The sequence below is a fragment of the Plasmodium gonderi genome, assembly GCF_002157705.1.
Source record: "Plasmodium gonderi DNA, contig: Pgo-contig_246, whole genome shotgun sequence".
Lineage (NCBI taxonomy): Eukaryota > Apicomplexa > Aconoidasida > Haemosporida > Plasmodiidae > Plasmodium > Plasmodium gonderi.
This window is the reverse complement of record NW_021629158.1, coordinates 5,505-27,428: the sequence shown is the minus strand read 5'-3', so window position 1 is coordinate 27,428 and position 21,924 is coordinate 5,505. Positions and strand designations below refer to the sequence as shown.

General features: G+C 22.2%; 3 protein-coding genes across 3 annotated transcripts; all 3 read left to right on the top strand.

Annotated features, from left to right (window-relative positions):
- Positions 1–2,642: 2,642 nt before the first annotated feature.
- Positions 2,643–4,226, top strand: PGO_002320 (variable surface protein; the record flags this gene model as incomplete). The annotated part of the gene is made up of 3 exons (XM_028691110.1): positions 2,643–2,702; positions 2,807–3,958; positions 4,065–4,226. 3 exons carry the CDS (start codon positions 2,643–2,645, stop codon positions 4,224–4,226), a joined length of 1,374 nt encoding a protein of 457 aa, XP_028546911.1.
- Positions 4,227–15,481: 11,255 nt separating this feature from the next.
- On the top strand, positions 15,482–16,612 carry PGO_002315 (Plasmodium exported protein, unknown function; the record flags this gene model as incomplete). Its single annotated transcript, XM_028691109.1, has 2 exons — positions 15,482–15,541; positions 15,671–16,612. 2 exons carry the CDS (start codon positions 15,482–15,484, stop codon positions 16,610–16,612), a joined length of 1,002 nt encoding a protein of 333 aa, XP_028546910.1.
- Positions 16,613–20,491: 3,879 nt separating this feature from the next.
- On the top strand, positions 20,492–21,715 carry PGO_002310 (Plasmodium exported protein, unknown function; the record flags this gene model as incomplete). Its single annotated transcript, XM_028691108.1, has 2 exons — positions 20,492–20,575; positions 20,699–21,715. The coding sequence occupies 2 exons, from the start codon at positions 20,492–20,494 to the stop codon at positions 21,713–21,715; spliced, it is 1,101 nt and encodes a 366-aa protein (XP_028546909.1).
- Positions 21,716–21,924: the final 209 nt, after the last annotated feature.

The following is a 21,924-nucleotide window of genomic DNA, read 5'->3' as shown; positions in this document are numbered from 1 at the left end:
ACACTGTTTTTAACGAGCAAAATAACAATTCTTAGAATTAAATTTAATATATTGGTTAAATAACGATATTAGGTGTTAAAAATGTTAAATTCGTTTTTAATTTCTTGAGTAAAAATTTAGTTTGATTTATTTGTCTAGTTCAAAATGTATGTGTATCTTTATTCTTATTACATCTGTTTTTTAGCTCTATGTTTATTTTAAGAGTTATATATATATATATATATATGCACATTCCTATATTTTGGTATAAATATATATCATTCTATTCGAGTTGAGTCCTCATATTTTTATTTATAATATAAATTATAATAATTTTTACATTTCATCATTATTTAAAGTTCACAATAAAACATTAAAAACCTTTAAATATCCGTACGACATTTTGTATACTTATATTATTAGGGTACATATAATTGTAACCCCTAAACGTTTTTAACAAAAACAATAAATCAACCGCAGTTATAATAAATCTTAATACTGTTACAAACGTGATTTATATAAAATTCAGAAACCACATTTTTAATAATTGGATAGGTATTTATTATATTTTTAAGGAAACGCCCAATTACCAGCGTTCTACATGTTAAAGTATCTACAACACAATGATGGAAAAACATTTTAGTTGATTGATAAAGTGTACGATTTCTATTTCTTCTCTTCCAGATGACATATTAGATTGTTGGATGGATTTGATATTATTTCATTTTGATAAAATTAATGATTTTTTTTTTATTAGAGCAAAAAATACATTAGATAAATAGAATCACAACAATAATGGTAATTTGTATATTCATCCATAATACGAAAAAGGAAAAATTTTACAAAAACAACAAAAAGAAATAATAAATTTATTAATATGTGCCATATACGCAAAATTATTTATGACACTTTATAGGAATATTATTTATGGATACATATAAATATTTCAAGCCAATAAATGTAGACTAGTTTTGTAATGTAATGTAAGCTTAAAATGTGGAATTATTAACGTTCCATTTTGTTATCCAATAATTGTAAATCATTGTATTGTATATTTCTTAATTAGTAACTTCTTGGTAATTTCTCTACTAAAAATTAATTCCTTCGCATTAAAATATTAATCAAGGGAGTTATCATTTTGCACTATTTCTTTTAATGTTACTATTGCTTTTCAGTAAGCTAAAAGAATCAATGTATGTTCTATTGTTTAAGATCCATAATGTATTTATTTTCTTGTTATCTCAACCGTGTCACCTTAAATCCGATCTTTTTCTACTTTTTTACTTACTACGAAAGAATATCCAAGTGGATTGATATATTGCTGAAAATTTTGTAAAACATATATGATTTTTATTTATTTAACAATAATATAATATAAATTACACATTTTATAAACTTTAACTTATGCAGTATATTATATTTCATTTTCCTTTAAGTTTAATCATGGATAAGAAATATGTTCTGTAAATTTTTAAATGCGTATTGTACCTACTTTCGGAAGTTTGTTACATACAGTATATAACAACTATGTTAGGTAAAACTTATATATTAGTTGAATTTCAGTAGTTATTTTATTCTAAATGGCTAATGATATATATATGGAACATGTATATATTATATACATAATTTCCTTTTTTAAAATTTAATGGGCTCCATGCTAAGTTTCATGAAATTTAACCTTTTATTTAATAACTCATAGAAATTATGGAAATTTATGAATATTATTTATTTAAGAAGAACAATATTTATTATTTATGTTTTCATGTATTTTCCTTATAGTAAGTATTTTATTTATTATATGTATTTTTCATTGTAACAATATGATATAAGTGAGAAATGAATTAACTGCTTTTGATGTAGTTTAAAAAAATATTATTTTACACAGCTATCTCTGAAGTATAGAAGCATAAATTGTAAAATGTTTTTGTTATATTTTTTACCAATAAATTTAAACAAATATAATTTAATTAATAAAAAATTGTAGCACTGAGTATATTTTTTTGTAAAATTGTTAATTCAAAGTGCTCTTTTTTGCATGTAAAAATTATACACCATATATGTCATTATGGTATTAGATGATTATAACATAAGTATATGTTTTTATATATACCAAATACACATGTTAAAATAATTAAAATTATATGTTTATGTCAATTCTACAATAAGCCATCATATATTAATGCAAATATTTGATTTGTTTTAGAATCAACTATATTTCTCTGAAAAATACTTGTTTAGAAGCCTTAAAATATATTATATCCATATTTTCAATATATAACAGTTTATATTGTTTTGAATTGAATATAATATTTTTTATTATACGTCATTTATATAACACTTTATTGTGTTTTAAAATTGAAATAACATATAAAAATTATATATAATATAAAATTGTACATTATATTTAGTTTTATCTTCTTACTTTCTCTTTAATTTTTTCAAATTTATTAATTTTTTTATGTGTGATGTACGTTAATACTGTAATAACTTATTCTTAAAATAATTATCGTTCTTATTTCGTTTGCAGTTTATAAGTAATTTTCTTAAAATTAAATATCTTATATAAATAATATGTCAACAGATGATGTGATCTTATTATTCCTAAATGCACAATTATATATATAAGGACTGCTGTTTCTTCATTTGACTATATGTATTAAAGCATGATGGCATTAACAGAAGATCAATTAGTATGTTTTTTTCGCTTATTAAAAAAAATTTATGTATACATTTTAATTAACATAATATTATATTTTATATATAATAAAAAATTCATGCAATTATGTTTACATATATATAAGTAATTTATTTTTTATGTATATTTTAGGATAGCGTTTCAGACGTGTTATTTTCCAAAAAAAATTATAATATACTCGATGATAACGTTAAAAATCATGAAAGTAATAATTATTGTAACTTATTCAGCACTTTCGAATACAAGTATAAAGGAATTAAAGATTTGTGTCAAAAAATTGCTAAGAACTTAAAAGAATTACCATCATTAAATAATGTTGGAAAAACTTATCGTGATCGTTGTTCTTATATGAATTACTGGGCATATAATGAAATTTTGAAAAAATATCAATCAAATTTTGTTGTCATTGACAGAGATTTGGCAGATAAACTTTTTGACGTTGTTTTTAATATTAATAAAGATCATTTAAGTCTAGATTATAGGTGTTATATTCCTTTTGAAGGAGATTTTTTTAAATGGAAAAATTTGAAAATTTTACATGATTACTTTAGAAATGTTGATGAAATTGAGAGTAATATTGATTCGATTGAAAAGGACAAGTGCGAAGAATATGATAAGTATATCCAATTAATTAAACCAATTTATGATATATATGCAGGAAAATGTTGCACATGGGAAGATGAATGTCCATTTTTTTTGTGTGACTATAAGTATGATCATCATGTAATATTACATAAATTAAAAAAACGTTGTAATGGTACATCATATAGCAGAACGCCAGATTCAGATACAAAGAGAAAAATTCGTCATGAAGAGGATAATTCAGATTACATAACTCTACCTAATCTACAATTACTTGGTGCCAAGCATGAGGCGACGGTTAAAGCCAAAAGTACTAAAAAATATATATACGCAAATGTAGATGAGACAAAAACTCCTACTACATATAAATACCTTAGATGTCGTAAATGGTTTATAAACAAAGGAGAAAAAGATGATGATCTTTCTACATTTGCTAGGTGTTATGAAACTCCAGTAAGGCAAGAATCTTTTGATAAAGTTTTTATATCTTCTGCAATAAAGAATCAAAGAGATACAATAATTCTAGATTTAAAATCTACGGATTTTGATTCAACTATTAGAGATGCTTCTGATATGTTAGAAACCCCAAATCACATATCAAAAACAATAACTTTTCGTATTGGCGCATCCATTGTTTTGTTTTTAGGAATCGCTATGGTTTTTTTTATTTATTTTAAAGTAAATAAAAATTCGTATAGAAATGTAAATATGATGTTTTAAATATTATAATACATTTTTTCAAAATTCTATAATTATAAAAAAAAAAATATGTTATATGTTCTCTTTATTTATCATTAATAAACATTAGTTTACGCCGCTTGGATCTTGGATAAAAAATAGGACAAGAAAAAATAAAACAGTTAAAAAGAATCACAAAGTTCAACGCAGAAATCTTCCACCAAATACTTCCCCAAGACGAGCAAATGCTAATATCCCTAACAAAACAATACGAATCATGTACGATTCATAGTGAATTATATTGAACACATATGGAGGATAACATAAAAAGCTTTAAAATAATAACAATAATAGAAAAAAATATCTATTACTACCAATAATTGTTTTGGATTAGTATTAAATAGAAAAATAAAATTTAATATAAAAAGAGCATTAAATTTTCTTTATTTAAAAAATAATAATATTTATTTTTATACTTCTTTTTAGTAATTTCAGAATAATATCAATATTTAGGAACCTTATGAAACAATTAAATTATTTTATTTTTTATTTTCATATTTGAACATTCATATTTATGAAAACATAAGTTAATATTATAAATCATTCTCAAAAAAATAAAATCCTTTTTTTAAATTTTTAAATTTTCTAATATTTTAATATACTATAATCCATAAAAATAAAAAATTAATGATTTTTTATATTCTTCAAATAAGAAAAGTTATTTATAACACATGTGTGTTATTCTCTGTTTATTCGGGCTTTTAGTGTATAATAATTATATTTTAAAAAAATAAAAATTTATGATTTACTCAAATAAAATAAGGAAATTTTTATAAAATTCATCTAAAAATTAATGGTAAAAGGTAATTTATAGATTTGAATATTAGAGAGTTAAGAGGAAAGGGGTACATGATTTATATTAGAAAAATAATTTAAGGTTAAATATATGTTAACTTAATTATAATATAGAATAAATCTATGAAAAGTTCAAATTATTTTTTTAATTTTATAATATTACATTTTATTAGCACATTAATTGCTCATTGTATTTATTTAAGAACTATAGGTTTATACTCAAAGTAGTTATTTTCTTAGATAATAAAGTAATTGTTTATATTTGATAATATTCATATAATTAATGTAGATGGCGCATAAAACAATCATTCATATTATTTTTTGTAATTAGAATCATAATATATAAATTATAATAGAGTAATTCTTTTTATATGCAGTGTATTGAAAAGTTGATATTACCTTTTTTTTTGTTCTTCTTTTAAAATAAAAAAATCTTGAGCACTTCATTAGAAATTAAAAAGGGGCCTTAAAATTTTCAGTAATTATTGTAATTTATTATATTTTATGGATTCTTAGGCATTATATTTATATACATAAAATCTATAATCTAAGTATATATATTACTGGACATAAAATTTAGTTTCATTATTTCAAGTGTGCAACATATTTCCAAAAAAGCATATTATATTTATTCTTTATTTTATTTATTATTTTCATCAACCATAAGTGTTATTAACTAATACTTCTACATGGAACATAACAACAACCCCAAATGCATAAAAGTACATGTATACTAAATAATAATGTAAAACTATGTGTCATATTAGTTTTACAATTAGGAAAAATTAAAAAAAAAAAAAAAAAAGCATCAAATGTATTATGAGATTCTATGCATGATTAATATATGTTATATTATATTGGGTTAATTTTATTACACTACTCAGTTATTTTAAGTAAATAATTTTTAAAGCATTATTCTTAAATTTATTTTAGCTTCTTATTATACGTAATTTGATATTAAAAATATTTTTTTCTTTTTACTAAGGAATAAATCATTATAATATATTTTTATATTTTTTATTATTTTTTCGTATCACGGTTCCTAACAATGTTATTTATTACACTGTAAAACATTTAATTTTGTATAAAATAAAAATTTATATGGTCATTGTACTGAAATAAGAACAAACAATAGGCGTCATTTTTCTAATTATATATATTGGTTGTTTCTCATGAAGGAGAAAGTAATAAAAAAAAGAATAAGTTATTTTACACCTTTTCATTATATAATATGCGTATGCACTAAATTGTTAATCGTCTGCAAAAAATTAAAAATAACTTTTTTGAAAAATGTATAAAATAGAATACTTCATAATTCCATAAAATTAAATATACATAAACAAAAGTAATAATAATACTTTTGAATAAATGTGAAATGAGATTTTTCATTAAAATGGGAAAAAGTATGTGCATGGTTCTTTAGAACAAATATATTAATTAATAATCACAAAAGTAAATTATAAGACATTAAATATGTACAAAATTTACTACAAAAAAATAAGTTAAAAAGACAAAAAGAACTTTTTAAAATTAGATAATCATATTTACAAAGTTTGCATTATGTAATATGAGCTAATAAAGCAATTTTTTTATAGTGTCTTTTCTATAATTCATTTTCCTATTTACTACATTTAAAAAACAATTATCTGATTTTGTTAGAGCTACTTTTATTTCCTTTTTCATATATTTCATTTTCGTTAATATTTAATTCGTTTCTGTTAAATAGTTTTTACATATTCTCAATAAAATATTAAGCACTGTGAAAATTAATGTTTAATTAATACGATTCTATAACTTCAGGTATATATGTGCTGAACTCTCACATATTTTCAACGTTTATATATAATGTATCTCTTTCTGTACGTTACATACTAGTACTTCTTTTAATATTTTCTTTTAATTACAAGCAAAATAGGGGATAATAAGAACGTGTTTTATTTAATTAATTATATTTCCACACCTTTTTGTACCTATAGTAATCAAATATAAAATTTATATCTATAAATAATTCGAATTTTCAACCTTTCAATTACTTTCATTCCATAAGTATTCTTTTCTTATATTTCTTATTAAAAATAATTACGTATATGCATTTACAAGCATTAATTCTTCATTGTATCATTCTTAATATTTTCACTTTAAATGAATAATTAATAAAAATATTATCGTACAGGCAGATATAAAAAATATAATTACCTCGTTTCATGTTCTCAAATATATTTGCTAGATCATGCTCTGATAAATCAGATTCAATATTATCGTAATTGTGATTGCTAAATTTTTTTTTCCTAAATCCATTCTCATTGAACACTAATCCATCTGAAGTCGACTAACATGAGAACAATAATCACATATAATATGTAACACATTTTTCTTTCTTTCCTTTTTTTTTTTTTTATTATAGGATTAACACAAGCAAATAATACTTAAAAACAAATAATACTTATAAAATAATATTAAATTTATATTTACCTTATAATAAAACAAGAAAAAACTAAATGTTCCTACTATTGAAGCAAACATAACAGTGTGTTGAAAAGAGTTTGAATTTAATGTAATGTGTATTGTGTCTATAACATTGTAAGAATCAGTGACATATACATTTATATACTAGGAAGAAAAATATTATTATTGGTTGAACTTTCTGTGGGTGCATTTGGTACATTAGTGTTTGAATTTGATTCATCAGATTCCTCAATTTTCGGAGGAATGGCTTTTACATATGTTTGATCTTTCTTTTGCTTTAATAAAGTAAATTCTAACTATAATTTATCTAACAATTTTCAAGGATCGTACCTAGTTTTATATTTAATGCAGGATTTACAAGATTCTTCGATAATATCATCATCACAACAATCCCATTCCTTTTAATTATACATAGTGATAATATACGTAACACAATCTATGTATTTTTGGCATTTTTCAGCATCAGAATCTATGCAACTAATCTTTTCAAATTTTTCAAAATAATCATGCAAATTCTTCTATTTTTGCGCACTGCCACTGCACCAGAAAAATAGTATCTGCAAGCCACCTCATTTAAATGTTTTGTTTTGAAAATTTCTTCTATATTAAGGAGTCTTTCAACAACTTCCATATTTTTAATTTCTTCTCCATTGCCGTATTTTTTTCGTAGTTCATCAAAGAACCTATGCTGAATGTAATAACAACGAACTTTACGTTTATCCCCAGTTTATTTTGATATTTCATTTAAAATATGGATAACCTTTTTACAAAATAATTTAATAGTAACATTGTCTTCTCCTAATTAATTGCAGAATCCATTTTCATCAAGTAAATTTTCTTCATTATTCATGTCATTATATTTCCCATAAAAAGGTGAATCAGGTAACCTTTTTTCCTAAAATATAAATAAATGCTACATATAAATATAAGCACTTTCAAAGATGTGGTTTTTCATTGTCTTAAATTATTTACAGTATTCACATAATATACAATTTACATATTAAAAATGTAAATATACCCAATCGTTTTGTTCTAAAAGCGCCATTATATTGTAAAATATTTTATCTAATCAGAAACAATGATCTTCTTCCCAAAATATCTATTTATATATAGATTATAATAATACGAGATCTATTTCTTCACTTTACATTTCTTTGCATTGATATTAATTGTTAAATAGTTACTTATGTGAATTCTCTTTTGTTTCGTCAAACATTGAACTATTATATTGCCATAAATACGATTTAAAATAAATATTTTTAATTACATATATATTTACTCTTAAAAATTAATAGTATAATAGTAAAAATAAAATACTTCTTTGATAAACCTTATTGTGTAAACTATCAATTTATTAAACAGTCATATAGTTGTATTGATAGTTTCTAATAAAGATAATGGTATATAATTTTCATAAAGTACAAATGTTAACTCTTACTGACGTCTTAATTATTTTATATGGTTTTTTAAGCGCTTTTTATAGACATAATTTTTTTTAATAAAAAGAAGCATACCATCAATATATAACAGACACGGTTGTAAAGTAATAAACGAGGATCCTTTTATTATACGATTAACCCCTTTTCAGGCGTAAAATAATAACTCTGGCTTATTATTGCATATTTATTATCCACTTATAATGCATTAAAAATATTAATAAAGTAATACAAATTAATAATGATAATAAGTGTTGTGTTTCTTTTATTGTATATAAAAAGTTCGTCACCCCCCAATGTTATTGATTCTGTTTGTATTAATTAAATCTATGATTCACATTATTCAAAGTTAATCGATTATCCTCTACTTTTCTATTAATTAAATTTTGGATCACAGAAAATGTTGTTCTTTGTTATGAAGTACTCAATTTTTAATATGTAATACATAGATTCTCATAGGTAAATAAATATAATTTTTTGTGTATTCACAAGATTAATTCTTCCAACAGCCTATAACAAAGAACATATTTAAAAATAAATAAATAAATTAAAATAAGAACTAATATTATCTTTAATTCTAAACTTATGATGATAAAAAAGCAGTTTTTACATTTAAGAAAAAATTCAATTTTATACCCTTAATGACGCAAGTGCACATGCGCTTCAATTATAAAAAAATAATTTGCTGTAGTTATTCTAACAAACTTACTGTATATTTTTTTATGTATCTGTAAAATTACTAAATAAAATGCATTTAAAAAAATTATAAAAATAATCTGAGACAAATCCTTACATTTTTTTCATAAATATGTTTTAACATAAACATGGCATTTTACTGCTTATTACAGACATAACATAAAAATTTACAAAGTTTATAAATACATTTCTGGTATGCACACTCAAATTAATACATGTTCAACAGTACACACTTCTATGAATTACTGTCATCATTTGTGAATATATTAAATGAAATGTTAACTCCTATGTTTTCCAAATTTAGGGACAAACAATTTAAAGTTTTATTTTAATTGTGTGCTTTTGTATACAACGTAAAAAATAGGTCCACTATAAATTGTGCAAATAATAAAGTTCTTACTATGGTAAAAACAATGCCTTACTCAAATGTTACACAGAACACAAAAATATATACACACATTTGATTGTTTATTTTTTTTGTATTAATCATATTGCAATTATATTAGACTCTTTTTTGGGGAATGACAGCGTGAAAACATACTTCTTTTTTCAATAACACATGCAAAAACGAATGTATGGTCATGCTTTCATTGTAATTATTGAGTGTAAGAAAACAGTGTTGCATAAATTCCATAATATATACATCCCTAAATAATAGTGTGCATATAACACTTTAGGCAATGATTTCACAACATTCTTTTTTATTAATAGAAAACTTTTTACGAATGACTAGAAAAATTATGTTATCACAGTAAATATCTGCTTTTTTATATGTCACGAATAATATGAAAAATTTATTTACGCGACATTAAATATTTATTTCCGACACATAAAATAGATATTTCTTTACCACTTCCTGTAAATAAATTACCACAATTTCAGTTAAAACACTTTATTTTAAACACAATATATATAACATTAAAAAATTTTAATTTTCTCATTATAAAGAATTCCCAACCATTTAAACTTAATGAATACAAAAAAAAAAAAAAGAAAACATATTTTTGTATACCTAAGCATATACAAAATATAATTATACTAATAAGAATAATGTTTCAATAAGAAAGATAATATATTTGTAACTTTTCGTATATACGCTCATATAAGGAGTAAATATAATGCAACAGAGTCCGTTATATAATGTTTTAATGATCAAAAACATGAATGAAATACAATAGCAAAAAATATAGCAAATATTTGAATAGCAAGACCATGGCATATTTTATATACCATAAAAACTTAATATAAGTTTAATAATTTGAACATATATCTAAAGTGGGGGCAGCAAGGATAGACAAGGGATATTTTTCTTTATAGAGTTTAATGTTTATATCAGGATCAAATTATGTCACTAACAAAAAGGTAATTGATGTATTAACATAACTCTTATGTAATAAATGAATGTATATGTTCTTTTATTTTTCATTGAACTTATTCCAAGATTTTTAGATGTATTCCTGGATGTAGAAAATATACATTAGAATCTAAAATGACTTTTGTTAATAAATGTTTTTTAAAGGAACAGGACAATTCAGAAAAAAGTTTTGAAAATAATTAATCTTATAAATACTTCCAATACTAATTGACTAATAAAGATGCAGAAGCTTTATACAAATGTAAATACATCAATGATATGGAAAATGATGAGAATGTACTTATGTTTGAATATATTATGGAAAATTCCGTACTTGTTTTTAATAACAGCACGCATAAATTTACACTCGAGTGTTATTTATACGAATTTACAATATTATGGAAGCAATAAAATGTTATTTCTAAATGTTTAGATGGACAATAAAATAATAAGGAAAAAACATCACAATTAATTTAATTTAGTACGGAAAGCAGGAAAAAAGCGTCCAGAGCAAAATTCAACAGCTTAAGAAATTAAATTAATGGGAAGAACAATAAAAGAAAACTTTTAAAGAAGATAAATAAACAAAGGTAAAATATCAAATGTAGAGAGAAATTTTTTGAAAATGAAGTTGAAAAAACTAAAAAAGGATAACATTTTTATAATATATGTAATACACTTAATTTGAAATATACACTGATTATGATTCAAAAGGAGAAGAATCATGTAATTTGTTTAATGATGATATCAACCTCGTGACTTTTTTAAAATATGTAAGTAATCGTTTACTTTGTATTAATAATAAAACGTTTATGCTATACTCTGCACAAAGGGATCACAGAATTTTATAAAAAGTCCATAAATAACTGATTTATGAAGCAATTGTAGTTATTTATATTACTTATGTTTTGTATATGATAGCACAACGAGAGTAAAGTTAATATATTCGCAACTTAATATATATGGAATGAATAGTAATTATCAAAAAATATTGAAATGTCTTTTCAATGAGTTAAGCAGTTGTAGTGACAAACATTTTATTCTTTATATAATTTTAAAAAAAATTTTATGTGGTAATTTTGAAAAATGCCAATAGCAGAGAAAGTAAAATTAATATTGATTCTAGTTTTTACATTCCACATTATCAATACACCAGTAATATTGTTAACTCATACAAAAATTAACTTCATATATCTTATCGTTCAATATAACACGTCAGTTATATATGTCTTTTATCTATCTATTGAGGAAACTTGTGTAATGACGTACGTTGATGGTATTGTGTCTACACTTTTTTTTATAAAATGTAAAAAAAAAAAATAAGAATTGCTTATTATAGAATATTCTTTTTTTTTGTTTTTCACTACATTATATGAACCATAAAAATATAATTTAAAATATTATATTTTTAATTTCGATAAAAACTCCATACTATATTAATTTTTTTTTCTGTGTAGAATAATATATTTTATTCATCTCATGATTATGTAACTATCAGAAAATTCTTACTGTTTATATATTTTGTCTAATTTATGAATTTTTTCTTTTTATAAATGTTTCGATTGATCTATTTTTCATATATCATCTAACATTTTTTTTTATGTATATTATAATCCCCTTATGTACACTATTAATATCATTATTTATTACACACGTGATTTGTATCAATAATTACAAAATACTTCAAAATAGGATGTAATGAAAAAATGCACGAAGAATCAGGCTAATTTAAAGGAATTTTGTATCAATTGTTAATCTATAGAATTTGCTGCACAACATGAAAAAAATATTTACAATTAATGTATTATTTAAATATCCTTTATGATATCATTAAAGTTGTTTTATTCTCTTGAATTCACTATAAACACAATTTATATCATTATTGTAAATTAACATAAATGATAAAGCAATTAAGAGATTATACATACAATTATTTGAATAATTCTATAACAAAATAATCATATTAACATAAATATAATATTAATTATGATTAAAATAACTGTTTCTATGAGTTTTATATTTTTCGAATCAAAATAATGAATAATGGAAAAAACATCTATATTTAATATTATCCATGCTATTCATTTAGATCTTTTAATATTATTAAAGTATGCATCAAAAGTAAACGATTTATTTATTGTTTATAAACTAATAATTCTTTTTTTTTTCCTTATTTTTTGTTTTTACATCTATAAAAAATGTTTAAGTCGTAAATGCACATCTGTGATATGTAATAATTTACTTTGTTTATTTATTTTTTTCTTGTCTTAACATAACTAAAGCACAATAATACAAAAGACAAACTAATTAAATATTTTGTGCAATACGTATTAGTTTATTTTATATATAGAACATTAAAAATTATAGACCATATGCTAATGGGTAATAAGGTTTTAAACTAATTAGATAAATGTTTAAATACAAAAAAGTTAATATTTCCTTTATGCTACAAATATAGAAGTGTAATGTATGAAAAGGGGAAAATATATCTGTTGTCATATTATAATGAAATAACTACTAATTTGGATACGTTATTAAAATTCCTTATTTTAACTCATCTTAAAATCTTTAGTTCTTTTTTTAATAAATGTAGAATAACATTAAGAATTTTTTCGACACTTCTAACATATTATCATTTCTATAAGCCATTAAATAAATAGATATATGTATATAAAGATAAACTAAACGAATTTATAGAACTTTGTGATTAAAAGTATAAGTTTAACTATTTAAAAAAGAAATTCACTAACAAAAAATTTTATCTATATAAATTTTACATTACGGTGTGTAGTACTTTATTTTATAACCACTTAGTAGAATATTTCAGAATTACACTCTATAGTACCATAATTTTTCCTAATATTGTGCATTGTAATTACTTATGCATTGTAAGACAATTGCACTGTAAATATTTCATTCTAATAATTGCTCGAATTAATCTAATGCTTCAAATAAATGCTATATTGACATTTAAGCACAATCAATATATAAAACCTTACTGAAGGTTAAATTCGTTTTGTTCAAATTTATTCCCTCTCATAATTAAGCTAGAAAAACTATTGTGTTCTTTTTAATTATCATTAATATAATTAACTTAAATTACATTAATATTTCTTTATGTTTGTTACACTAGCACGTAACGATATTTGTGCTGTTGCAAGAATTTAATCTGGCAAGTATTTATCGTTATATAACATTCAATAACACAATATTATATAAAAACTTCTATTAAAAAGGAAATAATTATTTAATGATTTTTGCACATATTTTTTTTTGCAGTTCTCATTTTTTCTTTTTACAGATTAAATAATGTAACCAACAATTATTTTATATACAATATTTTTATGTCTTTTATTATTATTTTTTTTAAATTACATTTGTGATATACTATAAGTATATATTCACTTATATGAATATCTCGCTTCATTATATGTTTAATTAAATTTTTTTGATTCGCAATGACAGGGTATATATTGTGCGATATATATATAATATGTCTCTATGCAATGTTCTAAGGGTAAGCGTATTTTTCATTTTGTAAATATTACATGTAAATCTAATACTAATTTTGCAAAGTTCAAATGCCATAAAAATTTTAACTAGTGTTTCATATATTCACAATTTATATATATTATGAGATTACAATATTAAATTTATCTATATTTCTGTTTACAGCAACTTTATTATTTTATAGATATAAAAATTTTAAACAAATTTATAAATAAAGTTAAGAGTTTTCTTTTTATAGTAAAATGTTTGATTAACAAACTTTTATATTTATGTAGAGCGCGGAAAGGACAAGTGGTATATTGTAGTTATAAGGTATAATATTATATTCCATCTGATATCCTTAATTTAGAATTATAATATACAATTGTACTTATTGACGTTATCAAAATGTATTAGTAAATCATTTTAGAAAACTCTAATATAAACTTATACATCCTCTAATTTAACAATAAAAACCTAAGACAAAGCATAATAAATTGTGGTCCAAATTCCTCGAGGTTTATCATATACTTTAGGTTAAAAAGTTACAAAAAAAAAAAAAATATATAATTGCATGCATGTAAATCAGCATTATTTTACTATTTTTTACATGTAATTTTTTTTTATATATTTATTAAGCCCCATTATCCTCAGATTAACATTTTAAAAAAAAATGTATGCGATGTAGGAAGAATATTTAAAAAAAACAAAAAAAGCAAAAATTAAAAGTTGTATCCATTCGGATAATTACCATAAATGATAGTCTTTACAACAATAAATAGTGCAAAATAATAATGTTTGCATTGTTCTAATTGTAAGAATTTAAACTAGATTAAACAGTACAATTCATCATGTATCATTTTTTTTTTTTTTTTATCATATTTATATTATTAGTATTTTTTTTTTACTTTACATTGTATTTTCTGATAAATATTTTCTACAGTCCTGTAATTGCAGATCATAAGTATTTGATCGCTTTTCATTTTTGTTAAATCTGCTTTAAAATTAATTTAATTCATAATAATATTCTATAAAATATATTTCATTTTAAATATTTTTAGTTTTCAGCACTTGTTTTTTTTTTTTTTTTTTTTTAAACAACGCTTTTTTAATAGATAAAAAATAATTAATAAAATTACATTTCTAATTATTTTAAATATTGCGAAGAAAATAATATATAATATGTATTAACTGTTTCATAACATTCGGTTATTTTTAAAAAAAAATACATTATAAAAGTAAAAAGACAATATGTTCTTTCCTACTAAAGCAGTTATTTTCTCCCTTTTAATATGCATACACTGTCGTGAGGTACTTAACTCACATTTGTTATAATTCCTTTTCCTTTACGCTAATTTTTACATTTATCATAAAAATGAAAATTTATAAATACACAAATAATTGCTACTTTTTAATTAACATAATTACTTCTCTTTTTAGTCATCGAACATTAGTGTAACTTTCCATAATGAAAGCAACATAAACAATTCATTAAATAAGAAACGTGCTAGATTATTGCATGAAAGAGCAATTGTCGAAAGACAAAGACAACAAAGATATGTGGATTTACAAAGAAGGGTAGAAACTTTATTAAATGAAGATAATATTGACTTTGCAAAAAGGTTAAAAGCCTCATCTCTAGATGATCATTTCGTAAGGCACTTTAATGCAATATTACAAAATGGCCTCTTCGAAAGAAGAAACAGCGTAATAATAAATAACAAAAACTTTCAAAAATTTTTCAATGCATCGCTGCATAAACGTAAAAAAACGTCCTTTAATACATTGAATGATTACGATAACAATGATCAAGGCAACATGGATCCATTCAAATATTATAGTAATTTGGAGGAATATTTTGATGACTTAAAAAGTATACAATATAATAAAACAAAATTAATTGAGGAATTAAAGCGTAATATGTATCGCAATGAAAAATTCAGTAATACCTTTAGATATCCTAATCCTTACGAAGAAAAACCGTGTGGTGAGTTAGGGCTTGATGTGCACTTAAAATTGCGGAAGCACGAACATTTAAAGGGCCCGCGTAAATATAATATGCATGAAGGTTTCCTCGAACATCAAGATACATCAAAGCTACCTAGTTTTATAAATAATGAAAATGTACATTCAGATTTCGATTTAATAATGCGTCGTCTTAGCAAAGGTAAATCATTTATCGAGGGTAAGATTTTTCCTAAACATGCAAGTAAATACAGGAAGATTTTTAATTTAATAATGGGTTGTAGTGCATTTGGTGTAATTGGTTCACTCGCTTTAGGTGCTTTTCTGATTTCAGCCATTTTTATTACATTAGTCACCCTTTTGGGATCCGTTTTAATTCCCGCATTTTTACTATATATGCCTTTTTTGTTACTTTAAAATGATGTTTAATGTAATTAAACTATTTTTCAAAAATATAAAACTATCTTCTAGAAACACAAAAATTTCAAGATTTCTTTCTCTTATTAATTATATAGGAAATTCATTTCATATGAATTCTCCTTATATAAATGTAAATTTATTGAATAGTTTGAAATGTGCATAAACTTAAAATGTAAAAAGTAAAAATATATTCATTATTCAAAAGTAAATATAATGTTATAACAATATATATTTTATTTACTTTTTTACGTTTTTTATATAATCCTGTTTTTCTCTTAATGGAAGTAGGATATTTTATTTATTAACTATATTCTTAAAATAAAAATTTTCAACCTTTTCAATAATTAGATCCTTTCTCCTTTACTTTTTTATTATATTTATTTGCAAAATGATATAATTTTTATAAACAAAGTAATACATCAAAAGATGAATGATATAATAACTTTTAAAATTCTCATCCTTCATTAAAAAGCTAATTTATTGTTATTATTTATAATTTATAAAAAATAAAATTCAATTTTTAGTTTTTAGTTTAATTATTTTTCGTAGCTATAATAAAATAGCAGTATTTTATTAACACGGAATTGGGTATAACCCTTGTAATTCATTCTAGGTATCATTTTATGTCATCTGTCTAAAGCAGACATTCTTCATTAATTAGATTATGCCTATTACCTAATTAAACAAAATGGAAGGCTATTCATATTTTCACGCCATACCATGCTGTCCATAAATATTTTACTTGGATAAATACTTGTGAATAAATATATTTTTACGTGTCATTTATTTTCATAATTTATATGCAAAAAAATATTTGGCATACAAATTATATATAAATTTCACATTGCACCCTATAATCTCATTTGGCTTACAAAAAACGATATCACCTTTCAACTATTTACTTGCATTATTTTTTCATCCATTTATTATAGTGCCTCACAATCATAAATGAGGAATTCTGATGATACTTAATTCGTATGATAGATGAAATGTATAATTTTATATGCATAATCATTTACATATAAAATTTTAAGGATTTTTTTTTTTCTGTATATGAAATAAAGTGTTCTACATATTATTTAATCCCTTTCTTTTTTATAAAATAAAAACACATATGTCACTATTACTACAAAGCACAATCAATGATTCTTATAAAATATTAGATTATACTAATTAGAGTTCAAAAAAAAATATTGTAAAATGTGTTATGCTCTGTATAGTTATGTTGCTTTGATTATGTGACAACACAAAAAACACACTGGACTGAGAATGAAGTAATTTCAAATGACATAGAAAAAAAAAAAAAAAAACCAATAATTTCCCTTGTATTACTATGTTTTATTATTATATATTTTCTAGGGAAATTATATTTTAATACTCTACGTTTATATCATAATATTTATAAAAATAAATTGAATTTATAATTAACCATGGTAGAATTGTATATATTTACTGATAATGACTCATCCAACATATACTAATGCAAATTATTACAAAAATTTACAAATATATTTATACAACAAACGTAATCAACATGAAAGTGAAGTTTTCATTCGTATATTCGTGCTCAAATTATTTTATTACACAATTCAATACTCCCTTAAAAGATAGCAATTTTTCATGTAAAACATTTAACATTATGAGAAAGATACTGAAAAAAAGGTGAAATTAAAATATATGACAAAAATTAATAGGGTTCATAATTTTATAACAGATTCTTATTTTAACGACATACATCTTCTTAATGCATATTTAATGCTTCTTATTATTAATATAAATAATTATACTGTATATAAACCATTTTTAATTCTGCATTTATATTTAGAAATTATGAATATCATAAAACTCCTTTAAAATACGCAGGATCCATATTATTGATTCTTTTGTAAAACATGTACAGACAGATAAACACATAATATACGAAAAAAATTTAGGTTTTTTTTATAATTTACAAACAAAATTATTCCTTGATATAAATATATGCACATAAGTAATTTATAATAGCATCATAAATTATGTCCCCCGCACAATTATTATATTTCACTTTTTGAAAAAATATATTTCATTACACATTTGGAAGTGTAATCATATATTTCATTTAGCAACTTTTAAATGATATTTTCGTTTTTAATATAAGGATATTAAAAATGTTCTTCATATCCTTATATTAAGGACAAATCCTGTTACCTTTTTTGAAGTTATTTCTAAGAATATCAAATAAATTAAGAGTAGCATAATGTTAACTAAGCCTTAAATAGTATGCTTATTTCCCAGGAAAATAATTTTCGAAACATGAAAATTTCCAAGACATTAATGAAGTAAAATTACAAAATCTACAATTCAATGAATACAAAATAGTTATATAAATAACATATACATATATTATATGTTGTTAGAAGCGCAGAGTTAATTTAAAATATATTTAAATTATTAATTAAATTTTATTTTCCCCCTTGTATTAGTAATAACTCATTAGTGGGATTTTGTCTTTTTCTTTTCGACGTATCACACTAAAATAATGATACAAATGAATTAGGTTTAAAAAAAAAAAAAAAATACTTTTGTTTACAACACATTATAGCATTAATGTTTTATAATTATGATCAACTTTTTTTTTAATTTTAAGCAATTTTTCATTGTTGCTTCAATTTAAAATTAATAATTAGTTATTTTCTCCTTACTGATGTTTTAATAACGTCATATCAATATTGATGTTTACATTATTTTGATTATATGTTGTGTGATGGAAATATCATCAGACTAAAAAAAAATTTAATTTTCACAATAATTCCTTGAGTATAATAACTTTTTATATCTTTTTAAATATGTTTGTGTATTTGTTTTTTTATTTTTTATGTGTATTTTTTTCTATAAAAAAATTATTCTGGCTAAAGAATTTCTTACATAACAACTTCATTAATATTTTTAGTTCCCGTTTTTAATTTTATTTTTTTTATAAATATTTTGTTGTAAAAAATTCCCCAAACCTATATAAATTTTATGAATGTTTTTTTGGGCAAAAAAAAATTCAAGAATTCGTTGTTAAATTATATAAATTTAAATTTATTCTATATACTAGCAACTCTGCGTTAAAACAAATGGGTGCAGAAAAACTGTAAAAATTATTATCTCTTAAAAATTATTGCTAATTTCGGGTCAAAAAACTATTGTATATATGTTAATCCTTTTTATACTTCACATGTACAACAATAACAAAATGTTACGTTCCCAACCTTACAAGTGTGTATATATTTTATTTTACTTTTTTGGATCTTCAAGGCATATGTAATAATTCGTTAAAAGCAAATACTATTTTAAGAGAAGAGGGACAAAATTAAATCAAAAAACAGAACTAGAATGGATTTAACTCAAAAAACAATTTTATAACGGTAAATTTGCCGATCCTAATTTTCATGTAACATAACAACACTTCCTATATTCCTATATTCCTTTATTCATTATTATATCTAAAATAATAATAGCATTATACTTATAAATATATAAATTTATTTATTTTTTTTTTTCCTTTAAGAACGTTGAATTTATTATTAAGTTAATTTAAGAAATTTTGTGTTAAATAATTTCTACATTTATTTATTAGAAAAAAAAAATTTTAATTAATAGATTTTTAAACAACATTTATTAAAACAATACAATTATACATATTTCTAATTTTTTTTTTTTACCCTACTAAATTTTGTAATTTATTATTTTTAATTATAAATAAAATAATTTACATTTAAAAGGAAACAAAAATTCGAAAAAACAAACCAAAAAATTAGCTCGACTCACAAGCATACACACAAAGAAATAGATAAATTACTTCTTAAAATTTATGCTAATTCACAACACTTAACAAATTTGAAAATATGCAATATGCCTAAAAAAATAAATAAAACTCTTTTTTTAACAACTTTTCTGCTCTCACTTATATTATGGATACCCAATTACTCGAATAAGGTAACATAAAAACACACAATTAAAAAATTATGTGTGTTCATACTGTCATATATAATTTTTAAAAAAAATAAATTTAATATAAATTTGTTTCATTGAGCGTTGAAAAATTACTTAAATTTTTAGTTAAATATCTTTGGAAAATCTTTTGAAAACATATCAAACTCAAATAATTCCCTAAATGCAAGAACTAGCAGATCCTTAAGGGGAGAAACCCATGTAAAGAAATCAAACAGACGTACATACGCAAAAAATATATATAGTGATGACGACAATAGTTCTTTTGACAAACCATTAAATGAATTAAAACACGACATATCATTTCGAAACAAGCACAACTCGGGAAGACAATATAAAAACAGTGAAGGAAAGCTAGATTCCTTGAACGATTATAACAATTTTAGAAATGGTGTTGATAAATTCAATTATGATAATGATGATGATTATTATTATAACAGTTCATATGCTCCAAAGAAATATAGAAATGAGTTAAAAAATACATCTAATTCATTCTACTATGATGATGCTTACGAAAGAAATGCTCAGCGCAATTCTTTTTACCATGATGGAAAGGATGTCTCTAATGATTACGAAAAATCACATGAAACAAAAGAAAGCTATCGTAATCTAAAAATATCTAACAAAAAAAAGAAAAATAATAAGGAAAATAAAAAATCTTTTGGCTCAATAAAAAATGATCACTATAACGAATTAGGATACGTGTCAAATGAACAAGAATCCCTTGAAGCTATGGTTGCTTTGGCTTCTTCACAGGAAAAACCTAAATCGGGGTTTAAAGAATTATTAAAAAAGTATGATCAAATGTTTGATGTAGAATGTTTACGTGCAATAAAAAGTAAAGCCATTAGTGAAAGTTCAGATTTTAAATATAAAAATGCAAAAGGGAAATTATCACTTATTACAAGAAGACTTATGATATATACACCACCATTAGTGAACCTACTATTTATCATATTATTATTGATGATTACACAAAATGCTCAAGCCTTTTCTTTTTTTTCCATGATATTCTTAATTCTTATGACGTACTATGGCTACAAATTTTCTAAAGCTAAAAAAATTACTAAAACATTCCAAAATTTTATTAGTAAATATAAATTTGATGTAAAAGCAGAATTCTAATATTATTTGTACAAGACATCAAATCTAATTCATATAAACCTTTAAAAAAAACATCTTTTTAACTCATCACAAAATATGCATTTATCTGATGTATTGATAGTAATATTACTAATTTTTTTTTCGGATTACGTATTTTAAAACATGTAATTAAAATAAATAGCATATTCCTTAATTGCATATTTGTCATTCATGATTTAAATGTATAATTA